At 55.2% G+C, this 25,094-nt stretch overlaps 2 protein-coding genes across 2 annotated transcripts; one reads left to right on the top strand and one right to left on the bottom strand.

Moving 5' to 3' along the window:
* Nucleotides 1-241: 241 nt before the first annotated feature.
* Nucleotides 242-8,484, top strand: Dolpp1 (dolichyldiphosphatase 1). The gene is made up of 8 exons (XM_052724787.1): nt 242-436; nt 3,622-3,722; nt 3,923-4,007; nt 4,101-4,200; nt 4,352-4,450; nt 4,919-5,047; nt 5,401-5,490; nt 7,134-8,484. Exons 1-8 carry the CDS (start codon nt 361-363, stop codon nt 7,168-7,170), a joined length of 717 nt encoding a protein of 238 aa, XP_052580747.1. The 5' UTR covers nt 242-360; the 3' UTR covers nt 7,171-8,484.
* Nucleotides 8,485-10,016: 1,532 nt separating this feature from the next.
* Nucleotides 10,017-24,971, bottom strand: Crat (carnitine O-acetyltransferase). The gene is made up of 14 exons (XM_052724778.1): nt 24,412-24,971; nt 21,951-22,214; nt 18,484-18,602; nt 17,089-17,142; nt 16,434-16,599; nt 16,084-16,258; nt 15,363-15,541; nt 14,847-14,947; nt 13,465-13,584; nt 13,250-13,372; nt 13,012-13,147; nt 12,592-12,654; nt 11,462-11,599; nt 10,017-10,879 (listed from the first exon to the last, which is right to left on the bottom strand). Exons 1-14 carry the CDS (start codon nt 24,436-24,438, stop codon nt 10,664-10,666), a joined length of 1,881 nt encoding a protein of 626 aa, XP_052580738.1. The 5' UTR covers nt 24,439-24,971; the 3' UTR covers nt 10,017-10,663.
* Between the last annotated feature and the right edge of the window lie 123 nt (nt 24,972-25,094).

Raw genomic sequence — 25,094 nt, 5'->3', positions numbered from 1 at the left:
CAAAGTACAACACGCCCCCCGAGATAGCGCCTGATTGGCTCGCCCTGTCCACACTCCGAGCCAGGCTTACCTTTTGATTGGCTGTTCTGCACTCTGTCCTGCGATGGAACCCCCCGTTCTCCTGATTGGCTAGACAACTACCTGCGCTCACCCGGGATTGGACACTGGCAAAGCTGCGAGGGTCCCCGCTCTCTGATTCGCCGCGAGGCCCAGCCTCACGGCCTGCACACTGAATGGCTGCGCCACTACCTGCGATCGGCCTCGGATTGGGTGCGTGGCGCCTCCCCGGCGTGATAGGTCAGGACCACCGCCCCCCTTGCTCCCCATTGGTCGCTCGGCGAAGCCCGGTCTCCGGGTAAGATGGCAGCGGACGGACAGTGCTCGCTCCCCGCTTCATGGCGGCCGGTGACCCTCACCCACGTCGAATACCCTGCAGGTAAGAGGCGGCCCCGGTCTCGAGGACGTTCTCCGGGAGCCGGCGCCTCAGCCCCGGGCGCTCGGGGCCGCGTGGGCCGGCGTGGGGGCGCCGAAGGACCGCGGTGGGAACTGTCAAACAGCGAGCCATGGAGGGGCTCGGCCGGCGCGCGCGCCGCGCAGGCGCAGTGAGGCGGCGATGAGCTGGGCGAAATTGTGAGCCGCTCGCTGATGCACTCTGCGGCTGCGCGGCCAAGTCGCTCTCCGGGGTCCCGGGGTGCTGGTGGGGCTGTCCTGGGCCAGAGGTCTGGGTGGGGCGGGCAAAGATCTGGTCCTGGACCTTGTCCCTGGTGCCCCGCCCTCCCCTGAGCCAGAGAGGCCGCACTCCTGCTCGGGCGTGCAGGGAGTGCCAGTTTGCTTCACTATGCGGAGGGCTGCTTGCTGGAGAAAGCTCTCTGTTGCAGGGAGTGTACAAGTCTAGGCCAGGTTTGGGAGGATTTGCGGCGCCACGCCCTGAGCAGCGGGGCAGAGGCTAGTCGCCAAGGGGGCACACAGCCCCCGGGAGCTTGACTTGCAAGAGCTTCCATCCGACACGCCTCTGGGAGTGCCCGCCTCTCTAGTGGGAAGGTCCATTAGCCACGGTTCTGAAGTTCCGGCTCCGTAGAGTGGTGCAGAGCCTAGGCCTTGGGGTGAGACGTTTCCGGGCTTCAGGGCAGGCACCACCATTCCAGTCACTCCATCTTCCTAAGGGGCTCTAAGTACAGTGTCTCCTTTCTGCAGTGGCGTGTGAATCAAATGACCACAGGCCTGAGAGGTGCTGGGCACAGGGCCTAGCCCACAGTGAACACCCAGTAAATACCTGAAGTTTCCATCTCCAGCTTGTTAGCACCCTCCCTGGATGGATGTTTGTTGCTGAGCAGCTGGGGGCTCCTTGCTGACCTCTGGCTGTCCAGGAAGGGAGAGCTTGGTTCTGCTGAGAGCACAGGGCCACGGGCAGGGAGAACTTGGCCTCTGGGTGTTGTGGGTTAGACTTAAGGTGTGGCAATCCTACCCAGCGTTGGGCCCTGTCCAAGTGCCTGTTCACCATGCATCCATCCACTCATTCATTCATTCTGCACCCCCTTAGCATCTCCCAAGGGCTAGGCCTTGAGCCGCCTCTGGGTTTGGAATGGTGAAGTGTCTGCACTCTTGCTCTGTGGAAAGTCTCTGCTCCAGAGGAGGGAAACCAGGCCTGGAGAAGGGGAGAGGCTTGACCGAGGCCTCCACACCTTCACCTTCCTGACTTTCCCTCCCTGGCTTCAGAGTAGCTTCTTGGAGGGTTCATGACCTTACAGGTGAGAAGGCACCTGCCGCTGAGAAAGAACACCATGACATATACAGGCTGTGTGTGACGTGGGACCCGGTTGAGCCTGGGGGCATCTGGTGAAGTCCAGTCCCCTGGATACCCTTCTGGAACCCCTGCACTACATATCCCTCAGTATACTGAACATGCTCCTTTTGTCTGTCTGACATGGTGTCATACGTTACTCCACTCGGAGGACAGCGGGGCGCAGAGACTTTGCCACCACCCTCAGGGGACCTGAAGTATAAGAGGACAAAGAGAGGCGCCCATCCCACAGCTACCACGAACCACGGCCCAGTCACAGGTCTCCCATCAGTCAGGCTGAGAGTTTTGTGATGGTCTCATCCGTGGGATTTGTAGCGATGCTGGGTCTTGGCTTCTGTTTGTTGAATTCACCTAGGCAGTACCCCAGGTGGGGGAAGCCACGTGTGCACGGGTCCAGAAGTAGGACAGTACAGTGTGTTCAGGGAGCTGGAGAGCCGTCCCTGCAACTGGAGCAGTGGGTGGGAGGGAAGTGGGCCAGGACTACACGGAGCCTGGTAAGCAGGGCCTAAGGAAACACTTCCCAAGGATGGGGGGTGTGGAGCAGAGAGTTGAGGCCAGAGTCCCTAGCAATATGTACAGGGAAGCCTGAGGGGCTTGCTTGCTGTAAGACAACCTGAGGAATTGGCCAAAGGTTCAGGGGCCCGAGCCATGCCCTGTCCTCCTAGTGAGCAGTTATCAGTGGAGTTGAGAGAGTCAGAACTTCGGGGCTGGGCAGATATGGGCTCAGAAAAGGGCGGGCACTCACTCACTCAGTGTTCCTTAGTGAGACTGTGGCAACATCAGCATCTGAACCTGGTTACTGGGCAACTCCCTCAGTTGTTCCTGGGAGGATCAGATAAGGTGTATGTGCACCTATCTCTTAGGCCTGGGATCTGCCCTCTGCCCTCTATGGGCACCTGCCTGCTTGTGTAAGGCCAGGCTGCTGGTGTGGGCTGTTTCCCATACTGGGTTTCCCCAGCCTCTGGGAGCACCACTGTGGGAATGTCCTGTGTGCCAGAGACCATGCTGGGCATCTTACATCGTTTCTCACAGCTGTGGGAAAGATACTACTACCCCCACCCTAGAGGAGAGAGTGTGGAGGTCTAGGGAGGTAAAGTCCTTACCTGAGTTCCTGCAAGCAGCTCAAGCTGCTACAGGAAGTGAATGGTGGCTTCTGACCCCAGAGTAGCTTCTTAGTCACCACCTTGTCTCTGTGGTGAGTGGCCTTTGGAGCCCTGCCTGTGAGCAAGGGAACAACATGACTCTAAACTCCAGCTTCTGTGTCTCAGAGAGGCCAGTGGTCCTCACTGCCTCCATGCAGGCTTTGGTGGAAGGGAAAAGCCAGCACCTTGCCTGTGGAGAAGTTTTGAGAAACTGCTAACTGTTGTGGGTGGCCACGTTGAGTGTGGCTCTGTATCTGGTGTCTGGAAGAGCACAGACTTCTCCAGAGGCCCCACCCCACGGGCAGCCCAGAGCTGTGCGGCATCCGATCTTGGGATTCAGACTTCTCCTCTCCCAGAGCAATGGCTACAGTATCTAGACCAGGCCAGAGACTGGGGTTCATCCGGGCCCCACCTCTCTCTGGTTATGCTACTTAAGCAAGTACATAACCATGCTGAGACTTAGTTCCTTCTGTAAAATGGGGACAAAGAGGCACCTTCTCAAAACTCATGGTGTGTAGACTTTTGTGGTTGGTAGTGCACCCTTACAGCTGTGGGGGAGTTGGTACATCAACTGGGTGTCCATGGCTGTGGCTCTGGACCTCCTGTTTTTTTTAGGCCCTGTTGACTTTCAGACCCCTCTTCTGATGCTCATGCCCTTGTCTCATCCTGCCCCTACAGGTGATCTCTCTGGCCACCTCCTTGCCTACCTGAGCCTCAGCCCTATTTTTGTTATTGTTGGTTTTGTGACCCTCATCATATTCAAGCGGGAGCTACACACGGTGAGTTCTGGTCCCACGTTGCCCAGAACCCTCCTTCGGTCTACAGAGCCTTACCCTGCAAAGCCTGTAGGGTCTCCTGGCTGGGTCTAGGTTGTTCACTCATTGGTTTAGGCTGTCCATTCAGAGGCCACAGTCATGGGGACTAGGTAGAGGCCAGCAGGTATGCAGAGGCCCAACTGAGTGCCCATCTTTCCCAGCAGATTTCATTCCTCGGGGGCCTGGCACTGAATGAAGGTGTCAACTGGCTGATCAAACACGTCATCCAGGAGCCTCGGCCCTGTGGAGGTAGGGCTGGGACTTTAGGACCCAGGGCTTCATGTTGGACATTATGAGGAAGCCCATGTCCTCCCATGATGCCGTTCTTTTTTCCTCCCCCAGGCCCACACACGGCAGTGGGCACTAAGTACGGGATGCCCTCCAGCCATTCCCAGTTTATGTGGTTCTTCTCCGTCTATTCCTTCCTTTTCCTGTATTTAAGGTGAGCTTCTGCAACCCTCCCCCTCCCCCACTCGTGGTAGCTATGCTCTGCTGGGACCTGCTGCACTAGGATTTTGGATGGGACCAAGGGCTACTGGGAGGCCCTTATTCAGGCTGTGGGTTGAGACTGTGTGATGCACCTCTTTTTCCAGAATGCATCAAACAAATAACGCCAGGTTCTTGGACTTGCTGTGGAGGCATGTGCTCACCCTAGGGCTCCTCACCGCAGCCTTTCTCGTCTCCTATAGCAGGTATGGGGAGGAGGAGCCCCACCCTGCAGCCTGCCCATCTGGGGTCCCGCTAGGATCTGGGTGTCTTTTGAACAGTCCCTGTGGACCCTGGGCCCAGAGACTGGATGGTAGGACTGGGAAAGGAACATGGTCTCTAATTTGAACAGACAGGGCTCTAGCTGCTCTTGCTAATATAGCAGGCTAAGCCCACAGTTGTAACAGCAGCTTCTTGTATTAGCCATTTGTCCCCAGCTTCCTGGCCGGGTGGGGATGGTGGTGGGGGGCCTCCAGTGTAAGAGCTGGCCAGGAAGGAAGCAAATCTGGAGATGGGCTGCTCCAGCATCCTTACTGCCTCTGGAAGTGCCTCTTCTGTGTGTGTCCTCACATCTGCACACACAGGGTCCTGACGAACTGGCCCTGGGGCATGGGGTATTGTACAAGCCTGTCTCTGGTTGTCTCTCATGAATTTCCCTTCTGGCCTTGTCATAGGGTCTACCTGCTGTACCACACCTGGAGTCAGGTACTCTATGGGGGTATTGCTGGAAGCCTCATGGCCATCGCTTGGTTCATCTTCACCCAGGAAGTTCTCACCCCACTGTTCCCCAGGATAGCAGCCTGGTAACCAATCCCCATCCCTTCCCAGCACTGTGTCCCTGCCCCCTACAGGTATGACCATCTTTGGAGAGCCTAGTGTCCTGGGTGGCCCAGTGTCTGGGCCTCTGGTGGCATGAGGCTGTGGTGCCCACTCTGCTGGCTACCACCTTCCCCAGGGGCTTAGGGGTATCTCAGGCTCAGCAGCCAGAGTGCCATCCTTTGTCCTTGCTTCAGCACTTAGAGACTTAGAAGGCAGCCAGAGTCTCGGGGAGCAGTGGAGGAGGCTGGAGGGGCCCTAGGAACTGTTGGGACATCTGGCTTGCTGGTAGACTCATGCCCTCACCATGGCCCTGGCTTTTGGGTATCTGTCTCTCCAGGCCCATCTCCGAGTTTTTCCTCATCCGGGACACGAGCCTCATTCCCAATGTGCTCTGGTTTGAGTACACAGTAACCAGGGCAGAAGCCAGGTGAGTTCAGGGGACAGTAGTCAACACTGCCCCCCATTTGGAAGGCTCCTCCAAAGCTAGATGCTTGCTTCCATTTCTGACATTGAATTCTGTGCTCCAGTTTTTCAGATGGGAAAAGTGAGCTGAGAGAGAAGGAAGTCAGCTGCCTGAGCTCTGTGTGTTGGGGGTGAGGGGGCCGGTGGCAAACTGCTGGCCCAGTGTATACCTTTACCCTCCACAGCACAGACACAGAGAGCTGGGCCTTGGGGTTTTCAGGAGTGTGGCCATCCTCAGAACTGTGTAGCTTTCTGTTAGCTGGGTAAGCTGAGGCACACTGAGCTGGGGGCCATCTTGAAGCCAAGTGCAAGTTAGGGCAAAGCTGGACTTTGGCGTCTCCTGGCTCATGCTCTTCTACTCAGCTCTTCCTCAATCTGGGGTGGAGTTCTTCAGGGGTGGGGGAAGGCCAGCCTCTCCCTAAGCTCTGAGGGGAGCTGAGGCAGGCCAGGCTCCAGAGGATGCCTGGAAGATTTTCCAGGAGGGGTAACAGGCCATTGAGCCGCTCGGAGCAGGGTGGGTGTCCAGCAGGAGATGTGTTAGGACATCAAGGTCCACATTATCCTAATGAGCTTAAGGGCAAAGCCTCGGATCCATGAGGAAAGGGGATTTGAGGGTTAGGGCAGGGCAATCCCATTAGTGACAGAAAGGCCCCAGATGCCTTGGGCTCAGCTCTCCACCTGGCTCCCAGAGTAGCCAGCCCTGCTTGGCCCTGCTCAGCCAGCTGCCACCTGCCTTCATTCTCTATCTCTCCCTGGCACCTGCTCCACGTCAGGCTGTGTGCAGGGGCTGAGCACAGTGACACAGCCATGCTCTCACCCTCCTGGTACTCAAAGCAGCAGGGGTCCGTGAGGACGGAAGAGCCAGCCCATGTGATCCACACTAAGGAGCGCAGCTCAGAGGCTTAGGGAGTGAGTGACAGGCTCCCAGAGGAGAGCGGGCCAGTCCTGAGTGATACAAATGAGCAGGCCTTTCACAGCAGGGCTTACCGAGAGGCGTCTGAGAAGAGGAACCGCGGGCATGAAGCTCTTAAGACAGACAGATTGGTGTGCAAGAACCTGGGGTGTGAGCTGGAGGGCTTGGGCCATCACACCAGGACCCTGTGGGCCACGGTTAGCTTTCTAGTTCTACAGGTGCCTTACACAGCACTGTTGCTTCTGAGCCTCAGCTAGCCCCTCTAGAGAACAGCAGTGATTCCTCCTGTGCCCCTCCAAGTAGGCGCTCCCATACCAGGCAGCCCCCTTCAGTGTGCCTTCCTCTGCTTGCATCCTCCACCTTTCTGTAGCTGCTTTGGCGGTAGCAGCCGAACTCCCCACAATTAGTCAGGCCCAGACAAGTACCACTGACCTTTCTTGTCTTGTCCCAGCCCCATCTTGCCATCCCCTGCTCACTTCCTGAGCTCCAAACCTGGGTCATCATGATACAGCCCAGCCTGATGCTGGCCCTCCTCAGGTTCCAGTCCATGGCAGGAGCTCTGGTTGGCCTGGCCCTGGTCAGGGTGGCTGTGGTTGGGCATCTGCCTGTCTCGCTGAGACTGAGCAGGTAGAGAGGATAGCTATAGGCCACTCAACACCAGGCACCCCCACATAGAAATCATCCCCATTTTGCAGGAACAGACAACGCAAGCTGGGGACCAAGCTGCAGTGACTGGTGGGCGTGGCTGGGTCAAGCCCCCGAATCTGGCCTGCGCCATACCTCGCAGGATGGACAGGATGATGGACGGAGGGGTGAAGCAGAGACCTCGACAGACCCAAGTCACCAAGTGGAGCCTTTTTTTTTTCTTATTTTAATTTTAATGGACATGGTGGACCAAAGGGCTGAGTCAGGCCCTCAGCGAGGACCCTGGGAGGGCCTGCTGTCTGTGGGTCACATGGCCAGAGACCCTGGCTCTGCTGCTGCCAGCTCCTGACTGGGTGGAAAGTGCTCTTGGCATGGGCCCTAGGTTGGGTAGAGCACGGGGGCTTGGTCCTCTGGTCTTGAGACCAGGAACTCCAGGTGGTGGAGTGCACACTATTTATTTTTGGGGACTGTGGAGTTCAGGCTGAAGAGGCTGCTCCATGGTGGCTGCCCTGTGTACAAAGGGGCCCCGGTCAGCTCCCAGGCCCTGTGCCCTGAGCTGGGGCGGCCTGCCTCCTGTTGGACCTGAGTGGAGACTGGGGCCTGGGGCCCATGAGTGAGGCCTCCCCTGCCCTCTCTGCCCCCACTCCAGAACCTTGTCAGTGTTTCCTTGCCTGGGGGCAGGGCCCAGGGCGAGCACCTGTCCGTCTGTCGGCTGCTGTCATTGCGTTCTTCCCTAGACCCACCCAACATCACAAGGGCTTTCTCTGGTCCTCTATCCCTTCCCGACAAAAGAGCCTGCACATAGGGGTGAGCACACCCAAGCGTTTACAGCTCCTTTTGTCTGGCCATCCAGTAGCAGTCTGTCTGTCTTCATCCCCACTTGAACAAACAGAGGAACCAGGAGCTAGGATTCTGGCAGTGTGGCAGTGCTGACACCCTCCCCCATCAGCTGTCCTGTGTGCTCTGGATCTGTCCCTGTCCTTCCTGGCCTGCCCTGGAGGCTGCCTGGGTGTGGGCTCTCCGACCCCCACCTGCCCGGCTGCAAGGAGTCCCTCTTAGGGCCTCTCTCCGAGTCGGCCTGCCACAGTTGTGGAGATGCTTCCAGAACTGCAGCAGCCCCTGGGGACTGGGTTCGAACCCTCCCTCCCCCTTTCTCCGTGGAGGTCCTAACCTGCTGCTGAAGCACAAGTGTTTGGTGCTTTCCTTTCGTGTTAAAGGCCGTGTCTAAGCCCCTCGAGACGCCAGGGCCAGGGCTGGTTTCTAGGGAGGTAGTCAGTCACATTCCCTCCCCTTCCCCTAGGATTTTTATTTTTGACTTTTTGCTTGAGACAAGCCAAGTGTGAGGTGGTTTAAGAAAATAAAATTGTTTACTATTGTTTTAAAATAAAATCTGAAACTCTGGAGGCTGAGTACACATTAACTGAGCTCAGGAGAGGAGGCTGTGACAGCTGGGGCACAGGTGGTCCTCTGAAGCCACAGCATTTCCAGGGGACTTAGTCCCCGCGAGCCCCCAAAGTGAGGGTTTGAGTGACCTCAACATCTGCCACAGGAGCTTGCCAGCCTCTGGGGTCTGCCACTCGTGTCTCCGCTCCTGTCAGACGCCCTCCCTGACTGGTAGAGGCTAGCCCTGGCCAGCTTTTCCTCCACAGAAAGGAAAAGTCCTGAGGACTGGGGAGTCTCTGCCCTTCACAGGGGTTCCATGGTCCACTCACTTGTGCTGTCTGCCTTGGCAGAGATGCCTGTCCGCCAAGCTGGTGGCCAGAGGCCTTGCAGGACTGAGTGAGCACAGGCTGGCCCGAAGCAGGTAGTTTCCTCTCCTGGCAGGTTATGCCAAGGTACACAGCCACACCCTCTGGGTGAGGGTACATGGGAGGTCACCGTGTTCCTCACGTGGTAGGAAGCTGGGTGAAGCACTCGGGTGGGGGAGGGTAGAATCTTGACAGGTATGACTGCTGACTAGTAGTGACCCCAGGAAAAGGAATGTATCTTGGACTTTAAATTATTTTTTGTTTTTGATTTTTCGAGACAGAGTTTCTCTGTGTAGCTTTGGAGCCTGTCCTGGAACTCACTCTGTGGACCAGGCTGGCCTTGAACTCTCAGAGATCTGCCTGCCTCTGCCTCCCGAGTGCTGGGATTAAAGGCATGCGCCACCACTGCCCAGCTTGGACTTCAAATTATTGTCACAGTCTTAAGTTACAGTGAGCCCTGCCTGAACGGGGGCCTAGTCAGAACCCAAGGCCACATCCGATACAGTTCCTTTCTGCATCCCGACTGCTGTAGGACAGCTGATGGGTGTGTGAGGCCGGGCTGAGTTGAGCTTCAGGACCTTCTCAGACCTCTCCTGGCCTGAAGATGACTCATGTACCCTTGGGAGCCTGCCATTTAGTAGCATGGTGGCATTAGCTCCTCTGAACAGGTTTTGTGTGAAGACTAGTACATGCCACAGGCCCTGCCAGGTGACCACACAGGTCGGTCAAGCCATGAAGCACTTCCTTCACAGATGTGACAGCCTCCCAGGCCCACATTCCAAGCACATGTGTAGCCAGGGACTTGGGCAGGTGTCAGGGTTGAGGACAGTACATTGCTTCCCTAGCCCACCTCCAGTGAGCATTTGCCTCTGATGACAGGGCCCTGCTTGCTTACCCCTCCTGTTGAGTTCGGTGCAGCTTTCCGATCTGCAGCCCCCACTATGCATGGACTGGAGAAGCCGGGATAGTAGGGGGTGCTGTAGAAACAGACCCACTAGGGTCTGGCCCCATCCCTGGCTCAGCACCAAGTTTGGGGCTGGTCCTCTGAGCCCTGCTTGAGGACTTCTCTTGGCTTCCCCGGGAGCATGCTGGCCCATTGGCTATTTGAACAGCAGCTCTCGGAACCAGCTAGAGGATGGCCATGCTGGGCATCTGTCCTCTACTTGCCCCTCAGTGGAAACTGTCTTCACCAGCACTTCTTGCCTTTATTGATCACCTGGATAGTCACATTATGTAACCATGAATGTAGTTCTGGAATCAAGCTGAATGGAAGCAAGAAGGCTGGGGCAAGAGTCACCAGAAAGAGCGTGGCAGCTGGGAGATGGCACCTTGAGGTGGAGTGATGGAGGCGAGGCCTCCGGTGTCCCTTTGGCTACAAAGACTTGACCCTCAGCCTCGGGGAGGCTGAGAGCCACTCAGCGCTAGATAACCCTGACTCCTGGTCCTTGGGCGTTTATGGATGAAGACAGATTTCAGCTGGGCTGTGGAGACGGTAGCTATTGGTCAGGGCTGAGGAAAGGAACTCTTCACGGCTCCTGCTGTGAGGAGGGATGGGCTAGACTGGTTCCCTTCCCTGGGACTCATGTTGGTGGATGACATGTTGAGGACCTAGGCCTTAGTCTTGTTCAGCCTCTGAACTCAACTCTGGCATTGGGCTATGGCAGGTGCTGAGGACAGGACCTGAGAGGCACTTGGCTTGGACCTTGGGGCCCTGCTAGAGACTTTGCCTGGCTCAGTGAAATTGGAGGGCACAGGAGCCAAGGAACTGAGCCATGGCAGGTGTCCATCCCAAAGAGGGCTTGGCTGTGGTGCTGGCAGGCCCTGGCCTGGGCTCAGAGCTTGGCCCTGGGGTGGTTCTGCAGGAGAGTGCGCATGTCCAGCAGAGCCTTCTCCAAGTAGTGAGACATGCGCGCAGCATTGGTCTCCGCACAGCTGTTGTAGGCCGACACGGAAAAGTTGACGTGGGCCTCCATGGGGTTGTAGCAGATGCCATAACCATCTGGGACCACCGGTCCGAAGAACATGACGCAGTCTGTCTTGGCAGGCACCTAGGGACAGCAGGTTCAAAGCGTTCATCCCCAGGCCTGCGGTGGCCCTCCTTCTCCTTGGTGTACCAGTCTGCCTCTCTGCATCCACTCCTCCCTTGCTCTTTCCCTTTCTCCGTGGGGTGAGCCTTCCTTCACATTCCTGGAAGCACCACCTGGAGGGAGCGGTGGTGCTCCCTGTGCACTCCTCTGGCCCCTAGCACCACCCTGGGGCCATCACTGCCTGTGCTCCATAGATACTGGGAGCTTCCTGGGACGACGGCTTGTCCCCAGCTGTGTCCCAGCACCCAGCTCATGTTAGTTGGTACTGATCAGGTAGTCATTTACAAACGGCCATGAAAGAGTGGAAGAGAGTCTCTTAAGAGGCCTGAGCCTTCCCATCTTGTCACGGCAGTGCCTACCCTGAGCTCCTGCTTGGGAACTCAGTTGTTTTGGCAGTGAGCCTGTGGTGACCTGTGTGGGCCACATTACCCCTAAGGTCCAGCTGCAGTGGGTTCTAAAGATCATTTATATTGTATATATGTGTATGCTCCTGCCAGTGGGTGCTAGTCCCCCTACCCAGGGGCACCCGAGGCGGCGGCCTACCTGGCTGGTAGAAAGGTTGAAGTGCATAGCAATGGCATAGGACGTGTCCATGAAGATGTCGGGCATGCTCACCAGGTCCTCAATGGCTTGCAGCTTCAGTCCCAGCAGGTGCCGGTCAAAGCCCTCTCCTCGGATGGCCTGTGGGTGGGGAACTGTAAGGGCAGGTGCTGCAGGGTCACATCCCTGCCCTCCTCAGGGGTCTGTGGCAGCGCTGCCCCTTCCATAAGCTCTCACCAAGTGGTGGCGGCGGCGCACGCCTTTATTCCCAGCACTCGGGAGGCAGAGGCAGGTGGTTCTGTGAGTTCGAGGCCAGCCTGATCTACAGAGCGAGTCCAGGACAGCCAGGACTACACAGAGAAACCATCTCGAAACCCAAAAACCAAAGCAAACCAAAAACCCAACGAAACATGAGCTCTGGGAATGAGTGGTGCAGTGAGGGCTAGACAGTGTTAGCTGTAAGATGAGCAGTGTCTGCATATGCCATGTACAAGGTCAGGGCCTGTACAGGCTGTGGAATAGACGTGTCTGTGCATGTGGGTAATACGGAGCAGTGTGCCCTTCATATGACAGGTAGTATCTGTGCATGCCTTGTAGAATGGGCGCACTGTGCCTGCTGATGCCCAGACCACCACCTCCCTGGCTGTAGCATTGGCTGCTGGAGAACAGGGGAGATGCCATCTGTTGGGTCATCAGGGAGAATGCACAACACAAGATCTGACGGCATGTGCTCAATTTGATCACGGAACTGGGAGCAGGGCAGTGGCTAGGTTGACCCTGGTTTCACCAACTTCAAATGGTGACAATTAATTTTTAAATTTATTTTTATTTTGTGTGCATTAGTGTTTTATCTGCATGTATGTCTGTGTGAGAGTGTTGGATTCTGGAGTTGCAGACAGTTGTGAGCTGACATGTGGGTGCTGGGAATTAAACCCAGGTCCTCTGGAAGATCAGTCAGTGCTCTTAACCACTGAGCCATCTCTTCAGCCTGACAATATTAATTTAAAATGGACAGAGTCCCAGGGGCTTCAGAGCTCTGGGAAGAGGCAGTTCTTACCAGGAATGGACAGGAAGATGGACAGGCAGGCAGGGGTGGTAATGGACAATAAGGAAGGAGAGTGGGGCTCACTCACTCGGTCAGTGTAGGCTCTGTGGGCCTGCACGGCCTTCCGAAGCAGCTCCACCTTCTCGAGCTCCTGGGGGGGTGGGGGTGGGAACAGAGGAAGCTGAAGTGTTGTCTCTCCCACATTAGCAGCTCACTCTGCACCCAGCACCACAGCAAGTACTGAGCTCTTCATTCTCTAGAGCCCAGTATTCGCTGGGCTAAGAGTGGGCAGCTGGCTGGCTGGCTTCTCTTTTGAATGGATGGATACATGGTTTTGCCTTGGCTGCCAGAAAAATCAGAACTAAATTCATGGTTCCAGCTTCTGTTAAGTGCCCTTTGCCCACTGTGGGGCTGAAATACCATGGAGGTGCAATCCATTTGCACAGAGAGAGAACAGGAAAGGAAGATGACCCGGTACAGCCTACCCACCCTGTCCCAGACCTCTCACCGGCACATTAGAGTCATCCATGCCTTTGACAAAGGCCAGTGAGTCCATGGAGGCTGAGCGGATAGTGTCAGTGCGGCCCAGGTGAAACATGCGCAGAGAAGCACTTTCATATGTGGCACATGAGTGTCCATAGATCCTGGATGGGAGGTGGGTCTCAGTATGTCCCCTCTCCACAGCAGGCTGCCTGCAACTCCCCTCCCCTCTTCCCCTGTGGGGCAGGTGGTCAGGCAGGGCGCACCTGTAGTATGCCAGCTGCAGGGCTAGCTGGATGAAGGCATCAGGGCTTAGCTTCTCTGACTTGGGGAAGTCCTTTCCAAAGTGATGGAATACCAGCGTCACGATGTCCAGGTCCTGGATCATGCTGGGGTGGATGTGCAGGAGGCACGGGTGAGAAGCAGGCACCTGGCAGCCTTGCGGCTGGCCCTCCCCTAACAAGACCCAGCATGCACTCACATGCTGATGTTCTGCTTGGCTTTCTCAATGTCATTCTTGATCTCAGGGGTTATGTTGAACCGCAGCTTCTTGGGCATGGGCAAGGGCACCATAGGAGACCGCACAAGGTCAGGCTTTTTCCTGCATGGGAGAGGGGGCTTCAGGCTCATGCTGGTGTCACTGAAGCCCGAGTGTTCCTGGGATTGAGGTGGAGAAGATGAGTTCCTGAAGCTAGGGGGTAGGAGGTTCACAGACCATAGGTTAGCTCTTGTGAAACTGATTTCACTCCAGCTTTCAAGATGCCAGATAGAAGCCAGGTGTGCTGGCATACCTAGTGTCCCTGCTCAGGAGGCAGAGGCAGGTGGATCTCTGTGAGTTTGAGGCCAGCCTGGATCATAAGCGAGTTCCAGGACAACCATGCTATAGGGAGACCCTGTTTTTCTTCTTTCTTTTTGAACAGGGTTTCTCTGTACGGTCCTGGCTGTCCTGGAACTCGCTCTGTAGACCAGGCTGGCCTTGAACTCAGAGATCCACCTGCCCCTGCCTCCCAGGTACTGGGATTAAAGGTGTGTGCTACCACACCTGGTGTGCTCTGCTCTTCTAGAGGTTCTGAGTTCAATTCCCAGCAATCACCTGGCATCTCACAACCATCTATAATGGGATCCAATGTCCTTTTTTGGTGTGCAGAAAAAGCACCTATATACATAAAATACATAAACAAACCTTAAAAAAATATTCTAAACTGGGTGGTGGTGATGCACACCTTTAATCCTAGCACTCTGGAAGCAGAGGCAGGCAGATCTCTGAGTTTGAGACCAGCCTGGTTTACAGAGCGAGTTCCAGAATGGCCAGGGCTACACAGAGAAACCCTGTCTCTCTTTTTTTTTTTTTGAGACAGGGTTTCTCTGTGTAGTTTTGGTGCCTATCCTGGGTCTCCCTCTGTAGACCAGGCTGGCCTCGAACTCACAGAGATCCGCCTTGGTTCTGCTTCCCAAGTGCTGGGATTAAAGGTGTGCACACCACCACCTGACTTGAGAAACCCTATCTTAAAAAAAAAACAAAAAAAAGGGGGGGCGGGCTGGAGAGATGGCTCAGTGGTTAAGAGCACTGGCTACTCTTCCAGAGGACCCAGGTTCAATTCCCAGTACCCACATGGCAGCTCACAACTGTCTGTAACTCCTGTTCTAGGGGATCTGATACTCTCACACAGACATACATGCATATAAAACACCAATGTACATAAAGTATAAAATTATATTTAAAAAATCTTCTAAAAGACAGAGATGGACAGATCTGACTTGACTCTGGTGCAAATGAGAGTGATATACCTCCACAGGCTAGGTCTGTCACCTGCATACCACCTGCCACCAGGAATTGGGGTATGAAGCTGAAACCATACTCACGTATACTCCATGACATGGTCCACAAGAGCGACAATGGGGGGCCCTTCTGCCGCTGCATGCTCATAAACCAGCCCACAGGATCCATCTTCTGCCACAATGAACTGTGGGTGAGAGAGGACCTGTCCTATGAGCCCTAGATCCTGGAGGGTGGCTCTCCCAGGGAGGGTCCCTGAAGCCATGCCAGTCCCTGTGCTGACCCACTCAGCATATTTGGAAGCAGGTCCTCAGAAGCCCCGCCCCGCCCCGCCCCGACAGCAGTTCTGCTGTACCTGTGTTATGAGCACAGCGGAAGTCACACCCAGACTGCACCACTCTGACTGACCCAGACCGGCTCTGACTCGCTCAAGGGTTATGCTGGGGGTGTCAGTGGCACGCAGGCCTGGTAATGACAGGCTGGTTGCCTGGTAATTACAGCAGCATCCAGCCTCCTTTACAAGCAGGAGGCTGGGCCTAAGGAGGGTGGAAAGTCTAGAGCCTGAGTGGACCAAGCTTCGCGGCCCTCCGGTCCGCACTTGCCTGCAGTGTCTTGTCGAACCAGCGGTTGCCACTGTTGAGCTTGCTGCCACCGCCGTGGAGCATCTGGCCGGCGACATGGTTGCGGTAGACATCGTCCGAGACTCTGGGCACTGGCTTGTCCAGGCACACAGTGAAGATGCTCTTCTGAATGGAGCTCACCGACTCCCGGTTTACTTTGTCTATGGAGTTGGGGAGATGGAAGGAGCCTCAGAGCCTGCTGTCTCCTGCCCTGAGCTCTTCTTGCCTCATACACCTCCGACCACCTTTGGGGCCATGCTTGGAGTTCAAATGTATGCTCAGAGCTTTGCTCTCAACAAAGCTCTACAGGTATCCCCCGTACTTCAAAGGGCAGGGCCCAATACCTGGCACACTACAGACACAGAAAGGCAGAAGGCCAGGGTCCCATGGAGAGCTGGTGTGACAGTCAGGGATCTAATACCAGCAATCTCTGACAGTGTCCATGGCCAGTATGGGATTTGATGGGAGTGGTTCTGGGAGCAGAGAGAATATGGAGAAGGGCACTTCAGCCAGAACACTTGTCTGAATCCAACTTGCTACTTCACAGGAAGAAACTACCCTCACCAACCTGAGCCTTGGTATTCTCATCTCTAAAATGGGCCAGTAACACCTGCTCCAAATTGAGAGGGTCAATGAAACAGTGGCTGCCAAGCCTCATGTTGGATCTATCTGGTGTGTAAGGAAGCCCTTGCCCTGGAGGCACCTTTGATGAGGGTGTTGTAGGCCTTGGCCCAGGTGTTGCGGTGGTTGGAGGTAAGGATGCCAACGGGCTCTTTGTTAGTTTGCAGTGATGAGTTCCAAATTTTCTCCAGTTGCACAAAGATCTGATCAGAGGTGAAGGGTGTCCCGTCACTGTGGTACACATCCAGCTCGAAGAACTGTGAGGCCCAGACACAGAGGAGAAGGGGTCTGGGTGATCTCAGATCGAGCATACCCACCAGCCCCCGCTGGCCTTGGCTGTGGCGGTCACAATCAGTGCAGCTTAGGGCCAGCGGAGGAGCTAGAGTTTTGCTGGGAGGGCTGGGGCCCCTCAGAGCAGGCAGTGGTGCCCACCTGGTAGTTGTGCACCACGGTTATGTGCATGGGCGGCTTCTTTGTCTTTACGAAATTCACCACGGAGTCCTGCTTAAGGCCCGGCACACGGCAAGAGGACAGGATCTGATAGTACTGGTTCATGCACAGCGGCTTTCCCCCCAGGAACTCGACTGGCAGGGTCTCGCTGTGGGAGGACACAGGGAGGGGCCACTGGGCAAGTGATAGGGAAGAGGCTGGGGTAGACAGACACCTGCAAGCTCTACTTGGAAACTGGGTGAGGCCTTCTCTTTAGCATGAGCAAGAGCCGTTAGGGTTATAAGGAGGTCTTGAGGCCTGTACTTTCTAAGTATTGGGGCCCTGTTGAGTCTCCCACAGACTCCCTCCCTCTCCCTTCCTGAGCTTCAGTTTGCCACAGGCAACTGGGATCCATTTTGGCTGGAATGACAAGGTCACCAGGAGAGCCCTAGGAGATGGAGCAGAAGACTTAAGTGCCCCCCTATCGATGATGACTGTCCTCAACCCTTTCCAAAGCTGGGCCAATAGGAAATGAAAATGACATGGGCCTGCTCAGTGCCCTGGCTGACACACTGGAAGTCCAGGGCTAGAGCCAGGGGCGGCTTTGGTATTAGGCAGATGTGGGCAAGGCGGTCAAGATGGGAGTGGGGCTGCTCACTTGTCAATCATGGACTTGAAATCCAACACACCCTCGATGAGTTTGGCAGCGAACCTAGAGGATGAAGCAGAGATGTGAAACTATGGCCATCCAATGGAGGATGCTGGCACAGGGATGCGTGCTGAGTAGGGGGATGAGTCAAGGTAGCTCCTATGGAATCACTGCTGCCCACTCAGTGTACTGAGGCCTGAGGAGTTCAAGGTGGACCCACAGCAGTGGGAGGCCCTTCTGAGCTTCTTTTCTTTACCTCCAGTGGGAGGGCTGCATCTGCTTCAGAGAAATGCTGGCAAGAGAGGACCTGGAAGGACCCAGGTGCTGCTCAACAGTGGCACACTATGGCTAGATAAAAGGCCAGTGGTGACTGACACCTACCAAGGGCCTGAACCACAGTCTGAAGGGTCTTTTTTTTTTTTTTTTTTTTTTTCGTTTTTTGAGACAGGGTTTCTCTGTGTAGCTTTGTGCCTTTCCTGGATCTCGCTCTGTAGACCAGGCTGGCCTCGAACTCACAAAGATCCACCTGGTTCTGCCTCCCAAGTGCTGGGATTAAAGGTGTGCGCCACCACCGCCTGGCCTGAAGGGTCTTTACGTGGAGATTTGTTCCCTCAGTGAGATGGATAAGGGTCCCCTCCAGGATCCCAGGATCCCTGCTGCTAAGCGCCTCTCTCTTCTGAGCCTATATTCCCATGACACTGTTGTCAACCTGTTCTTCCTCCTTGGATTATCTGGGTTAGGAAGAGGGGTTTCCTGGCTCATACCAACTATTCCCCAATGCCTGAGGCCATCTCTGGTCCCAGTTTGGGCTGGCTGGAGTTCCAGAAGGCACTGGTCCCTTCATCATTTGTGTGTGTGCATTGCTAGAGATGGAACTCGGGGTCTGATGCATGCTAGGCCATCAGCCAACCACTGAGCCACACTTCTTTCTTGCTCTCCCTCCTGGCTTCTGTGTATTCTTGCCCTGGTCTCTTTAAGAGAAGCTGGTGGCAGTAGTGAGTGGCAGACTCCTGAAGATCCCTGCTGCTAGTATTTTTATCTCTGGTAGGACTGGAACAGGGGCCAGGGCAGGTGACATGGCTGAATGTGGAAAAGGGGACTGTGTATAAAGGTCACTCTGTGGCTAGCTAAGAAAAGTGGGAGGGACTCATGGCAAGGTTGGAGGGTGAATGGTTCCAAAGCCTCGCGCTGGGAACCTGGCCTCTTAACTTGAGCTGTGGCCACGGAGAAGGTCCCCTCACTGTTCTGAGCTTCAGTTTCCCGTCTGTAAGACGAGGCTGTGGTGGGAAAAGCACAGGGGTGAGGCCTTCCCAGTTTCCTAGGAAACAGACTGGAGGGCTCTGGAAATGCACAGGGCCCTGACCACTGGCACTGCCCCGCCTTGTGCCAGTCTCAGACACTCACCGCAGCTGCCCCTGCAGATCCACAAAGTCCTGCTTGGGCAGCATCACTCCTGGGCTGGAGCAGATGACCACAGGCTGGCGGTACTGGAGATAGGCCGTCTTCAGCCACCACTCTGACAGCTGGGCAAGGAGCAGAGTTCGTCAGGAGTGGACACGGTCCCGGTGCCCCTTCCTGCCCAGGACTACGGGCCTAGCTGGCCCTGTGTCCTTCGGCCTCTCTGCAGGACAGTCTCCCAGTGAATGCTGAGGTCCACAGTACCCTTCCCTACCTCCTTCTACCCAGCATCTTCCCCTGAGCCTGAGCAAACAGCATTGCCAGAGTGACCTGGGAGAAAAGACTGGAAGCAAACCTGGCCAGGGAATAAACGAGTGAGTAGCTTTTCTCTAGTTTCTTTCTGTGTGTATGTGTGCTGGGGAGGCTTGAACCCAGGACCTCACACACATGCTAGTAATAAGCACGTTTGGTCACTGAACTGTACCCTTCCTTTATCTTTCAAATTTCCTGTCGATGATTATAATACACTAGTAAATAAAAATGTATCCCTGGATATGTAGAATAAAATAGAAGGAATGACGTATAACAACAACAACAATGCCCAGCAAGTGGGTTTCCAACTATCTCTGGTTGGTAATTGTCCGAGGAGCCAGCAACCTGCATCAGGGCCACCCACAGCAACTGGTCCTTATCAGTGGCCTTAGACTAGGAGATGGACACTGGCAGTTGTCAGGGAACTCCCTGAGAGGGTAAGTTACTGTAGTAGTGAGAACATGTGCATGGGTCCTTTTTCTGCCCCATGGATGGGGTCTCGCAGGGGATCAACCATAGGCATGGTGTTATCGATACCCTTTAGCCTTCTGTGCTGATTACAACTTAAAGTTTAGAGTAGGTGTTTGTCCCCAACAACTTCTACTTATCCCCCCTTCATCTTTTATTTATTTATTTATTTATTTGAGACAGAGGTCTCACCATATACCCCCGGCTGGCCTAAAACTGTGCAGATTAGGCTGACCTTGAACTCACAGAGATCTGCACTTCTGTCTCCCATGTGCTAGGCATGTGCCACCATGCTACAACAGATACAACTATCTTTTGGAGGTTGCTAAACCTCTCGAGACCTCAGCCTCTCAGTGTGCTCCACGCCCATCCCAAATAGCAGCAGGATGTATCTACACAGCACACAGACTCTTTGTGGAGTGGCTGGCCTGTGGCATCAGGCCACTCGCCCTGGGCCCTTGGCAAGAGGGAAGGGAAGGTGACTTGCCACAGGCTGGCTAACACATGACTGCCACCTGCTGACTCATAGCCAAGGACTGGACCCCCTCAAGTATCCAGGCCTTCCTGTGCATCTCAGGGTCTTGCTGAGAGCTACTCTGAGAATCTGGACCCTGGTCTGCCTCTCTGGTCGCAGTTCCCTCATCTGTAGGAAGGAGACAGACAAGGGCTCCCTCTCAGCCAGGGGCCTTCACACCGCAGGGATTGCAGGAATCCCTGGCTGCAGTCTAGAAGACAAGGAAGAAGGTGCCCCTTGGTAGCAGCAGCAATGCTTCCAGGGCCCTTGAGTGGAGAGTGGGTGGTCTAACTCTAGCTGGCTCAACAAAGTCGGAAAGCCACTCTACCCCAGAGTCTCTAAGGTCCTGACTTCAAGAGTCGAAGGCCCTGGCTTGCTAAGACTCAGCAAGTGGGGCTGGAGAGATGGCTCAGAGGTTAAGAGCACTGGCTGTTCTTGCAGAGGTCGTGAGTTCAATTCCCAGCAACCACATGGTGGCTCCCAATCATCTGTAATGAGATCTGGCGCCCTCTTCGGGCATGCAGGTAGAACACTGTATACATAATAAATAAATCTTAAAAAAAAAAAAAAAAAAAAAAAAGACTCAGCAAGTGATTGTCCCTAACTACTTCCTACTTCCTACACGGGGCTCCAGACTCCACTGAGGCCTACCCATCCAAGGTACTTCCCATTTCCTATTCCAGTCAGCCCAGATCTGTGGGTCAGTCAGCCCAGATCTGTGGGTCTGCCTCCACAGATTCTGTATCTACAGATCCCACCAGTTCAGGTGGAGAATTTGAAAAACAAAAACTGTATCCATACTGAACACATAGGCCTTTTATTTTTTGATAATTACCCCTTAAACTATACAGGATACTTATTAACCCAACATTTATGCTGTGTTGGATATTACATCATTTGGAAATGACTTAGGGTGTATGGGAGCAGGTATTTAGTGAGACAAAATACTGAACTACCTAAGGGACTTGAACATCTGTAGATATTGGTATCTGTGGGGTCATGGAACCAATGAATACTGAGGGTGACTGCTTTTCACCCAGTTCAGGCTGTCCCCTAGAGCCAGCTTCTTCCTTGGGCTTCATATGAGAACCTTCTTCTCCCCAGTTGCTTTAAAAGGGACCGTCCCACCCTCAGCCCCACTGTGTTAGCAAATGCCATTCAGTCCTGGAGCTCATGACTCCCTGTCTCCCTGTGCCAGGCCCGGCCTTGAGCACCCCTCTAGGTCAAGGTGTCGGTCTCTTCATTGCCTCTGGCTCCTGCTTTGCTTTCTTCTTAGCAGCTGGGCTATGGGTTTTTACAAATCTTTGTGTATAATGTGAATACAGAAATATGTATCATGTAACAGTGTAGCTGTGTTTTGCAAATTGATTAGACCCAGAACCAGGAGCATGTACAGCAACCTCAGGCTCACACGAATCCCCTGCCTCAGGCTGTCCCACCAAGGTCAAGTCTACATTCCTTCCCCTTGACTGCCCATCCTGCTCTGAACACATTCTGTCCCAGGCTCTGTCCCAAAGCAGGCCATATTGTTGTTACCTTTGCCCTCAGACCCAATACCTTCTCCTCCTGCCCTCCCTCTGACAGACACCGCCATCCATATCTGTGCCTCTTTCCCTCAGCCCTGGGAGTGGAACCCAGGCTGGCTAAGTGCTGTACCACAGAGCCACAACCCCAGCCAGCATGACCTTTAAAAAACTCCATGTGCCGTGCGGTGGTGGCGCACGCCTTTAATCCCAGCACTCGGGAGGCAAAGGCAGGTGGATCTCTGTGAGTTCAAGGCCAGCCTGGTCTCCAAAGCGAATTCCAGGAAAGGCGCAAAGCTACACAGAGAAACCCTGTCTCGAAAAAACCAAAAAAACCCCCCAATGTAATTTCTCTGCTTACCATGACTTCACCTACTGCTTTACAGTCCTGTTTCTGCCTTTCTCCCTCCACCCTCATGACTGAATATCAGCCCTCATGACTGAATATCAGCTGAGAGGCTACAACCAGGGCCTTCGTGCCCACCCTGCTCTTGCTGAGGGTAATTACTCAGAGAAACCCTGTCAAGCAAACAAATGGGAATGCCAGAGCGACTGGTATGAGGAGACTATGGGCATGCAGTCAGCAACAAGCAACCTGAAGGATGCTCTGGAGGACCCAGGCCCGGGGACCATCAAGATGCCGCCATCTCACTTACCCAGTTCTCCATTTTCTTGGCCCTGCGCTCCAGTCCCTTTTGCAGGCGCTCCCCTACACCCCCTGAGCTCTGAAATTCGTCCACCAGTTGCTTGGTGTGGGCCCACTCTTCCTCACTCACGATGGGCTGCAGTGCCTTGAGGTAATGGTCCAGGGATTGCTGGAGTGGGGGCACAGGCAGCCTCGGCAATGCATCCTGGTGGGCCTTGAAGCGACCAGAAACCTTCATCAGGGAGGAGGGCTTGAGGAGGCCCAGGGGCTTTACCTGAGGGAAGCAGAACAGCTTATTCATTCTCTCAGACTAAGCACAGCTCTCTCTAAACTGCAGTCCTGGGCGCTTATATGCCATCCCTGGGGGCAAAGACAGCCTAATGGGCGGTGCCTGCCCTGGATGCCCAGCCCTTCTGGTTTGGGAGTCCCGCCTCTTAGGAGCCTAGAGGTGCAGGGAGGCTAGGAAAGGGTGGGGGTGGGGTGGGGCAGGGATGAACAACACTGTAAGGGGGCCTCATGCCTGTCAGGATGCACAAGACCCATGGTCCTTCTTGCCCTGGGCAGAAAAGTCAGCCAGCAGAGGTGGCAGCCGGCTCTCTAAGCTGAGGTCCCCAACTTCCTTTCCCTCCACCCTTTCCATCTGAGAAATAGGAAGGAATTGGAAAAGGGAGACCCAGACAGGGACAGCACCTCTGGACTTTCTCTTCAATGTGCTGTGATGGTAAGGGTGTGGGGCAATGCTGCAGCAAGAGCTGAGTAGCCTGGCATGGAGGGAGAGGTGACAGAGAGAGAGGTGGAGAGTCCAGGAGACTCGGAAGTGGCAGAAAGCAAGGTAGGAAGGTCCCAGGCTGCTGGCACAGTGGCAGGCAAGCGGCAGAAGCTCCATTCCATACCTTCTCTCTCTGCTGCTCGTCCTCCATGGCAGGACTGAGGATGTGAGCCCTGTCTGTCTGCCTTGGCTGGATCTCTAAGCCTAACTGTGCTACCAATTGGACGAGCAGAAACTACCAAGAGGCAGCCACCTGCCTGGGCTGGAAAGAGAAGACAAGATCCACAATTCAGGGCTGAGGGAGCAGCGAGGCAGTAGCCACTGACGTGGTGGCATCTAAGGCTGTAGCCGTGGTGACGACAAGATTGCAGCAGCTACCCTCCACTTCTCCCGACCGTCCAGAGGAGGAGGGATAGGGCAGCTGAGTGGGCTGGAAGTAGGCACTGGAGTAGGAGGAAGCCTGGAACTTTCTCCTTTCTTCTTTGGATGGGCCCAGAGCCAGGGAGGCAAGCCAAGAGGTATTAAAAAATCCACCTGTCAAGATCTTCAGTGATCTTTTTGATGTGGGAAAACTTGGCTGGAGGGTGGACTGGTTGTTAACCCGTGGCCCTGAAATCAGTCCTGTTTGGGACTGTGCAAGACAGGAGATGGCAGAAAAAGGCCACACTAGTGGATAATGATTGCGACAAACCTTGCCCATCTGTTTCCCTTCTAGACCTAGGGGCTTTTGGTGGTCACCCCTCCAACAAAATCTGTTTTTTCACTTGTTTGTTTGTTTTTCTGAACTCTAGATCATTCAGGTTGAGATCAAGAGTGTGTGGGTAGGGGTATGGGGTGTGTGTTGCGGGGGGAGGCAGGAGTACTTTGGGTGTGAACAATAAACCAAAGGACCTACTCTGGGGATTGGGCTAAATTGATTAGCAGAGCCACGGGATCTGAGTGTCTCCTGTGTCAGTTTCCCTAGCATTAAAGTGATTGTGCCAGTATGGTTGGTGGTCCCAGAGGACAATGTAAAAGCAGTCTGGTGGCCGGCGTACAGCTTTTGAAAAGGGAGAGGCAGGTCTCAGGTGCTGCTGGGACCCTTAGAAGAGTCTTGGTCTGAGCTGACGTGGTGCCCTTAGCTGCCAAACCAGTGTCCGAGATGGAGGCACAGTTAGTTCACGGCTGTACAGCTCGCTTGAATCAGAGAGGAAGGAGCACTGGGTAAGGATGGCAAAGGCCTTCCTGCCACCTCCTGCCTGTTCTGGGGACTTCCAGGACAAGTCTCCACCTGAGGTTTTTGGTCACATACAGTGGGGGAGGGTGAGCACCTGATGAACTCAAGGAGAATGACCAACTGGGTAGGGCTTGGAGAAGTGACTCTGGTCGGGGCAAGGGCAACTGGGCCTGAGGATGAGCCCTAGCCAGGGGCTCCTGACGGGTGTCTGAGTTAGCATAACAGAGTATGACGGAGAAGCGGGGTGTAAAGGTGAGAGAGACTTGAACCCAGATTTCCCAGTGTTTTCCTGGGTCGTTGACAATGAGCACCACAGGTCTCGGGTTCAATCCCGCCCCTCATCTGGTCGGTCTGCTCTGCCCACCTTGCAGATCGCACCCTATCAGCCAGTGTGGGATTCTGAACCGAGCGCCGTTGTTTCCCCGCAGCCCGCGGCCCTTGGCCCGCCTACCTTACCCTGTCCCGAACCCTCCGGGGCGTACTCACCACGGTCCTGGCAGCAAAGGCTAACATCGTCCCAGTCTGTCTGCGGACACTCGGTCCGCTCCGCCCCTCGCGCTGGGCAAAGTCTGCACGGTTGTGGGGTCAGTGGGTTCCCCTCTCGGGCTCTAGGTTCAAGGTCACCAAGTCACGGCCGCCAGCCAGTAGAGGCGGCCCCGCGCCCACCGGGCCGGGCGGGCGGCCGGTGGAGCAGGACTCGCGGGGCGGAGCCTCGGTGGGTCGCAGTTGCAAGCCGCTAGTCGCGAGCCGAGGGCTGGCCCGAGCCTGGACGTGGTCACAGGGGGAGGGGCCTGTGGCGACAGGTCCCCGGCTCAGCCGTTAGAAGCCAGGCACTGGGCTTCCGTCACAGGTCACGGCGGTGGCCACGGCCCCGCTCGCGCTCTCCGCCTCCGAATGCCACCAAAGCTGCCGAGGCGGCTGTGTGCGTCCATCAAGTCTGACTGGTGTCCTTGGACGTCACTCTTGGAGTCGCAGGAAAACATAACTATGTTGACAGAGGACGGTCTCAGATTCTTTGGGCCAGGCTCAGTGCCGTGCACAAAGATGACAGGTGGCCTTGCCCCACACAAATATGGCTGCCACACCCACCCCCACGGAAAGCGGACGCCCCGCACAAATATGGCTGCCGCATCTGCAGTTGGCCTGCGGGCGGCAGCCGTTAGTGCGCA

Source organism: Peromyscus californicus, unplaced genomic scaffold, assembly GCF_007827085.1.
Source record: "Peromyscus californicus insignis strain IS unplaced genomic scaffold, ASM782708v3 Scaffold_7__1_contigs__length_154581171, whole genome shotgun sequence".
In the NCBI taxonomy this organism is placed as follows: Eukaryota; Metazoa; Chordata; class Mammalia; order Rodentia; family Cricetidae; genus Peromyscus; species Peromyscus californicus.
The sequence above is the reverse complement of the archived record's forward strand: the minus strand, read 5'-3'. Positions and strand labels throughout refer to the sequence as shown.

Bases quoted from the DNA above. Each gene is read 5' to 3' on its own strand.
- Dolpp1 (XM_052724787.1), top strand. From the start codon at position 361: ATGGCAGCGGACGGACAGTGCTCGCTCCCCGCTTCATGGCGGCCGGTG. The intron at 3,723-3,922 runs GTGAGTTCTGGT...CTTTCCCAGCAG, and splicing joins TCAAGCGGGAGCTACACACG to ATTTCATTCCTCGGGGGCCT. The intron at 4,201-4,351 runs GTGAGCTTCTGC...CTCTTTTTCCAG, and splicing joins TTCCTTTTCCTGTATTTAAG to AATGCATCAAACAAATAACG.
- Crat (XM_052724778.1), bottom strand. From the start codon at position 24,438: ATGTTAGCCTTTGCTGCCAGGACCGTG. The intron at 22,215-24,411 runs GTGAGTACGCCC...TGCTTCCCTCAG, and splicing joins CCTTTGCTGCCAGGACCGTG to GTAAAGCCCCTGGGCCTCCT. The intron at 16,600-17,088 runs GTGAGCAGCCCC...GTCCTCCCACAG, and splicing joins TTCAAGTCCATGATTGACAA to CGAGACCCTGCCAGTCGAGT.